Below are 6,600 nucleotides of genomic sequence, written 5' to 3'. Positions count from 1 at the left end.
CACACCCAGCTCTGCCGGTGCCCAGAGCCCTCTGTTCTCCCAGCTTGGGACGCTGATTGTACCCTCTTGTGCCACAGTGTATGGTGGTTTTATGATGGGGAAACTGGAGTCTAGGCTCGGAGCCTAAACAGCCCTTCCCTCGTGATCTGCGGGAGGTGCCCAGAGCCTGGTCTAGGCCGTTTCTCTAAGGTGCTGGTGGTGCTGGTGGACTTTCTCTCCTCCACGTGCCAGGCCTGGTGACACCTTCCCCTCCTTGCCAACTGTTCTCCCTGACCCTCCGTGCTCCCCTGTGCCCTCTGCCCTGTGCAGACACGCATGCAGGTGACCCGAGCAGGGAGGCTGCTTCACTGTCTCCTCACCCAGTTCCCAGTCTCGCTGCCTGTCCCTAGGGTGAGCAGAGGTCAGCCGGATCTGATCTCCCTGGCCTGCTAAGCATCTCTGCCCCTTCCGGCACTAGGTGCTCCGTCAAGGCCATTGAGGCAGCCCTGGGGGCCCGGCAGTGGAAGAAGGCCATTTACATCCTGGATTCACAAGAGGAAAGGGTAGCAGTCAAGTACTACCCCAGGATCGCCCAGCACTACGCAGCCTTGCAGGAGTACCAGGTGAGACGCCGGCTCCCAGCATCTCCCAGCCCCACAGCGGCCAGAGACGGCTCACCTGCTGTCCTCTTCCCCACAGATTGCAGAGGAGCTGTACATCAAAGGAGATCGGCCCAAGGATGCGATTGACATGTACACGCAGGCGGGGCTCTGGGAGCAGGCACACAAGGTAGGGATAGAGGCTAAGAGCGGCTGAGTCTCTCGGGCCCTGCTCCCCACCTTCCAAAGCAGTAAATGTCTCCTGGTGCCCTGGGCTCAGCAGCCTTCAGGCAGTGCTCGGTTCCCAAAGGGTCGCTGCGAGCTCCCAGCCACAGAACGGGGTAGGCCTCTGCTCCCTGTGCCCTGTCTGTGTCTCCCTCCACTTCCGGCTCTGGCCTGAATAACAGCACTTCTCTCAAGGACTGGGCACCCCCCGGGCTCAGCCCTGCTCTCTCTGAGCTGCATGGCCAAGCACCCACAGTCTGCTGTGGATGCAGCATCTGCATCCCAGGGGGAAAGGAGTCAGTGTCTGTCCCCAGAGCCGTGCTCAGTGAGTGCCTGGAATCAGTGCCTAGGGCTTCAGAGCTGAGCCCAGCACACACCCAGCTGGTATTCCCGGGGGGAATGGCTGGGTTTGTATGCCATGGCCTGCCTGGCTAGCTCAGCAGGGAGCCGGAGCAGATCTGTGAGGGGATTGGGAGTCTCTCCCCAAATTCTCATTATCCCCTTTGCGCTGCGGTTGCTGAGTAGGGGGCTGGAACCTGTTTCGTGTCTCCCTGCAGCTGGCGACCAAGTGCATGAGGCAGGAAGATGTGTCCGTGCTCTACATCACCCAGGCTCAAGAGATGGAGAAGCAGGGCAAATACAAAGAAGCAGAGCGGTGAGTGTCTGCCTGGACACCATGGGTGGGGGGCTAGGCCTCGGTAGCGGCCCGGGGGACTTGGAGCAGGGCAGGGCTGAGTCTCTCCAGAGTCCAGTCCCCAGCCAAGCTGCCAAGAATGTGCCCTAGGAGTCTTGCTGTGAGGTTGGTTTATGCTGGGAGGACAAAGGCGCTTTCCTGGGACTGGAGGGGAGTTCCAGGCTGAGGGTGGGGAAGAGAAACCCCTTGCAGGTCACATGTCACTGCTCAGCCATGTGGCCCTTGAGCCATCTCACATGCCTCTGTAGCCCCAGGCAACCCTGCCAGGCTGCCCTGTCCTAACTTCTCCCCAGCCGTGTGCTCCCATTACAGACTTTGGGCTGGGTGTTCCCCTGTGTGCCACCTGTAACCATTCCCTGCCGGCTCTGAGCCCCACTGTTTCTGGGGGGGCCCTAGGAGGCCATGCAGCATGTCTCCCCGGGGCAAGGAGAAGGGACTGGTCCCTGTGCGGGGGCAGAATGCACTGGCCTTGCCATGGGCCCCAGCGCTGCAGTTACTTTTCCAGATTTCTCTCTTCCATTTTTCTTAACTGCAGCAGCCAGTGGGGTTTTTCTGGGTTTTCCCGCAAAACAAGTCTCCTTTCCCGCTCTGGGACCAGTGAGGAATGCCCCACCTTCTTTCCCCTGGTTCTGAGGAGGGCTCCTTGGAGGAGCAGAGAATGACGAGACCTTTCTCAGCCCTTCTGAAGGGACACTGGCTCTTCTCTCCCAAGTGCTTGTTCTAGCTAAAGCTCTCCCCTCAGCGAGTGTGGGGTTTGATCTCTGGCGCCTGCTCTCCCACCATCCACGCAGCCCTCCCGCAAAAGGAGAGGAACTGGGACTGAGATTTCTGTTCTAAGAAACGAGCAGGGGGAGCCTGACAGGCCAGAAGTTCACCGACCCAGTGGGGAATTCTGCAGGGCAGCGCCAAGCCACTGGCAGCCTCCAGCTGAGACGCCAGGCAGGATTCCTAGGGGTGGAGCATCTGTTTGCACATGGCAGAGCGGAGCTGGACCAGATCCAGTGGCTGGCTCAGGAGGGTGATCGGGGCCTTTTCCCTCCAGTGAGTGCCAGCTCCTATCTTATCCCAGCTTGAGTGGACTGACTGGCTGGGGGATTGGGAATGCCATACAAGGCCTTTCTCCTCTATGGGCACTGGCTCTGGTCAGCCCCCGCACAGGACTGCTGAGGGGGTGGTAGGGAATGGGATACTGGGCCATTCCCATGTAAATCACCAGGTCCAATCGATCCCAGGGTAGCAGTGACATAAGCTTTTTAGTGGTCTAAACGAAGTGAGCTGGGGTCCACATCACCAAGCCGTCATCAACCCCTGGGGCTGCTGGCAGCCTCAGCAGGGAGGCCAAGGCATGACTGGGCCCCAGAGCCCAGGAGGGTCCCTGCAGGGGAGAGCTGAGGCAGAGTGGTAGGGACATCCCCCGTGTGGGTAGGTTACATGGTGCCGTCCATCTCCACAGCACTCAGTCCCACACCTTTCATCAACACGACATGCCGTGCACCATTTCCTGACTGGTGAGTATTCAGCCCATGCTCTGCTCCAGCTGGCCTGGGAGCAGATGGGTTCTTGGGCCTGGCCCAGTGGCAGAGTCTGCGCCTGCCGCACCTGTGTCCTGGGCCTGACCCTGTGACAGTGAGCGCCTGCCGCGCCTGTGGCATGCGCCTGGCCCAGCAACAGAGTCTGCGCCTGCTGTGCCTGTGTCCTGAGACTGGCCCAACAACAGAGTCTACGTCTGCCGCGCCTGTGTCCTGGGCCTGGCCCAGTGGCAGAGTCTGCGCCTGCTGTGCCTGTGTCCTGGGCCTGGCCCAGCAGCAGTCTCAGTATTTCCATGCTTGTGTTCTCAGGCTGTACATCACGGTGGAGGAACCTGATCTGGCTATCACCATGTATAAAAAGTGTAAGATGTATGATGAGATGATTCGCCTGGTAGCAAAGTACCACAAGGACTTGCTGAGTGACACACACCTGCATCTGGGGAAGGTAAAGCTCTCAGGGTGCGGGCAAGGATCTGTCATCCCAGCGGGGAGGGCTCGGGACACTCGCTAACACACCGTCTCCTGTCACAGGAGCTGGCGACTGAGGGCCGCTGGCAGGAGGCTGAGTACCACTACCTGGAAGCCAAGGACTGGAAGGTCACAGTGAACATGTACAGAGTGAATGACATGTGGGAGGAAGCGTACAGGGTAACAGCAGCTCTTTAACAGAGAGGACAGGGCATGGCACTAGCAGGTCCCCGTATGTGTCTAGCCGCAGTGCCTAGTGCTTGGGTCAGGATGGAGCATTGCATGCTGGGATCCACATCTGCTGCCCTCTTGGGTGAGCAATGCTGAGGAGGAAGGGAGGTCTCTGCACTCTGTCCCCTGCAGGTCCTTGCCTCCTCCTCACTGGGCCGAGAGGCTGTAACTTGGGGAAGGGTCTGAGTTGGGGACGGACTTGGTCCAGCAAGGAGCCCCCTGGGAGACTCAGCTCTGTTTGCTTTGGACAGGTAGCCAAGGCCCACGGGGGGGCGAATTCCTACAAGCATGTGGCCTATCTGTGGGCAAAGAGCCTCGGAGGGGAAGCTGCCGTGAAACTCCTCAATAAGTTTGGGCTTCTGGAAATGGCTATCGACCATGCAGCAGATAATGGGTGAGTGTCCTGAGGCTAGGAGCTCACCTCCTGGCACAGGGAGAGCAAAGCCCAGCCTGGGGAATGTCCTTCACTCACAGCAGCTACAGGCCCCGGGATGGAGGCTCCATCTGCATCCCACAGGGACCGAGGAGGAGCTGATGTGTGGACCGCTGCCCACCTCCCATCCCTGGGGGGCTGGGAAGGAGCTTTTCCCATCTTGGCTTGAGGGAGGTGAGGCTTTGCAGAGCTTCCACCTGCAGGGGTGGGGGTCAGGGGCCAAGTCACCAGCAGCACCACAAGCTGCCACCCACCGGGGCAGCCTCCTGTCACAGCATCAGCACCTGCCCTGTCCTCTCTCACTGCCTGAACCATCAGTCACCACAGCCATCTCCTGTGCGGGGTCCCAGCCTCAGCTCTCCCCTCACAAGCCTCCCACCTCGCCTTGGGTTCTGCCTGCCAGCACCAGCCCTCCCCCACCCGTCCGCTCCACATGGGGCACATCCAGGACCTAGCTCGGCTCACCCCCATCCCTTTCCTCTCGTCACAGCGTCTTTGACTTTGCGTTCGAACTGGCCCGGCTCTCGCTGAAGCAGAAGACACCTGAGATCCACTTGAAGTACGCCATGTTCCTGGAGGATGAGGTACGACCCCACGCCCTGCACTGTGCCCAGACTGCAGAGCGCTCACCCGGGGGCCTGCACCAGGCAGGTTCTTCCGCCTCCCCAGGGAAGTGGCGTGGCTGCAGCCTGGAGGCCCGGAGCGTGTAAGCCGGCTCTGTGAAGCCCTTGCCCCTCCTGGCCGGGGTGAGGAGCGGGAGGCCACGGTGCCTAAGCAGATTGCTCTCCTCTGTCCTAGGGCAAGTTCGAAGAGGCCGAGGCTGAGTTCATTAAAGCTGGGAAGCCCAAGGAAGCGGTGCTAATGTGAGTGCCCCCTGCTTACTGAATCCAGGTTCCAGGCCAGGGGGCCTTGCTCCCGTGCCTGACCCCAGCCTGACAGCTCTTCTCTCCAGTCGATCTCATGCTCCCTCCCCCACCCCAATGTGCTGGACCCAGGCTGGCATGTCTCCTTGGCTCCCCAGGTTTGTCCACAACCAGAACTGGGACGCTGCCCAGCGCGTGGCTGAGGCCCACGACCCGGACAGCGTGGCCGACGTGCTCGTGGGACAGGCTCGCTTCGCCTTTGAGCAGAAGGAATTCCAGAAAGCAGAGGCCTTCCTCCTGCGGGCCCAGCGGCCAGAGCTGGCCGTGAAATATTACAAGGTGGGTGCGGCCAGTGGCGATGTCTCTTCACCCCACAGAGCTCAGTGTCTGGGCAGGGAACCCCCCGTCATCCCCCCGAGAGCTCAGTGTCTGGGCGGGGAACCCCCCCATGATCCCCCCGAGAGCTCAGTGTCTGGGTAGGGAACCCCACCATGATCCCCCCCGAGAGCTCAGTGTCTGGGTAGGGAACCCCCCCATGATCCCCCCCGAGAGCTCAGTGTCTGAGCGGGGAACCCGCCATCATCACCCCCACCTCCCCTGTCCCTCCCCAGGTGTAGCTGTGAGGGGGTGGGGGGGTTCAGGAGGGGCTGTGGTGTCCCCTCCATGGTAGTAGCAGTGAGGGGGTGAGGGGCTGGATCAGGGGCCCTGGGGCGGGGCTGGATCAGCCCTGGGGTGCTGGGAGCCCAGTAGGCTGAGCAAAGACCCTCCCCACTCTGGCCCTGGTGTGTTTGGTGCAGGAGGCCGGCATGTGGAGCGACGCCCTGCGGACCTGTAAGGAGTACGTCCCCAGCCGGCTGGAGGTGCTGCAGGAGGAGTACGACAAGGAGACTGCCAAGAAAGGGACCAGGTAGGCCAAGGCTGTTCACCTGGGGGCGCTGGGCTGAGCTGGTGCAGGGACGTCCAGTGCTTGGCTGAGTTCCCTGCAGCGGGGCCCCAGAGCCCGTTGCATGCTGCCTCCCTGATTACTGGGCGGGGGCAGGAGACAGCACCAGCCGAACCTCTCTCCATCCCTGCACCTGCCTCTCCCTGTGTGCAGGGCTCATGCCCGGGCCTGGCCCTGCCAGGATCCCTGCACCATCTCCCCGTGCCCAGCACGGGCTCACCTCCTGTGTTGGTCCTGGCAGAGGCGTGGAGGGCATGCTGGAGCAGGCCCGGCAGTGGGAGCAGGCTGGGGAATACGCCAGGGCTGTGGACTGCTACCTGAAGGTACAGGATCCCAGTAACAGCCTGCTGGTGGAGAAGTGCTGGCTGAAGGTAAGTCCTGAGCCCCCGCCCCTCCTCTGGTACCCCAGGGGCCCCACCATACACTGGTTCCCCCACCCCAAAGAGACACCATGCCCAACCCCCACACGTCTCTGGGAGCTTCAGGCTGACTGAGACCCGAGAGATGAGCTGGGCACCAGTGACCCATTGATGGCTGTGCCGCAAACAACCGCCAGGGCCAGGGTTGGATTGTCCGCGATGGGGCCCCTCCCCGCAATCTCAGGGTCGGGGCCCAGCTCTCCCCAACAGGCCCCTC

At 61.5% G+C, this 6,600-nt stretch overlaps 1 protein-coding gene across 1 annotated transcript in view; it reads left to right on the top strand.

Moving 5' to 3' along the window:
* Positions 1-6,600, top strand: part of IFT172 (intraflagellar transport 172) — a 107,571-nt gene that overhangs the window by 74,585 nt on the left and 26,386 nt on the right. Inside the window, exons 23-33 of the mRNA XM_026659084.2 lie at positions 458-602; positions 679-768; positions 1,361-1,458; positions 3,336-3,471; positions 3,558-3,674; positions 3,977-4,119; positions 4,649-4,742; positions 4,957-5,021; positions 5,180-5,360; positions 5,819-5,928; positions 6,206-6,335. Coding sequence (XP_026514869.1) covers positions 458-602; positions 679-768; positions 1,361-1,458; positions 3,336-3,471; positions 3,558-3,674; positions 3,977-4,119; positions 4,649-4,742; positions 4,957-5,021; positions 5,180-5,360; positions 5,819-5,928; positions 6,206-6,335 — 1,309 coding nt within the window. The remainder of the gene's footprint in view (positions 1-457; positions 603-678; positions 769-1,360; positions 1,459-3,335; positions 3,472-3,557; positions 3,675-3,976; positions 4,120-4,648; positions 4,743-4,956; positions 5,022-5,179; positions 5,361-5,818; positions 5,929-6,205; positions 6,336-6,600) is intronic.

The sequence above is a fragment of the Terrapene carolina genome, unplaced genomic scaffold (genome assembly GCF_002925995.2).
Source record: "Terrapene carolina triunguis isolate 2854851 unplaced genomic scaffold, T_m_triunguis-2.0 Scaffold569, whole genome shotgun sequence".
NCBI lineage: Eukaryota > Metazoa > Chordata > Testudines > Emydidae > Terrapene > Terrapene triunguis.
The sequence above is the reverse complement of the archived record's forward strand: the minus strand, read 5'-3'. Positions and strand labels throughout refer to the sequence as shown.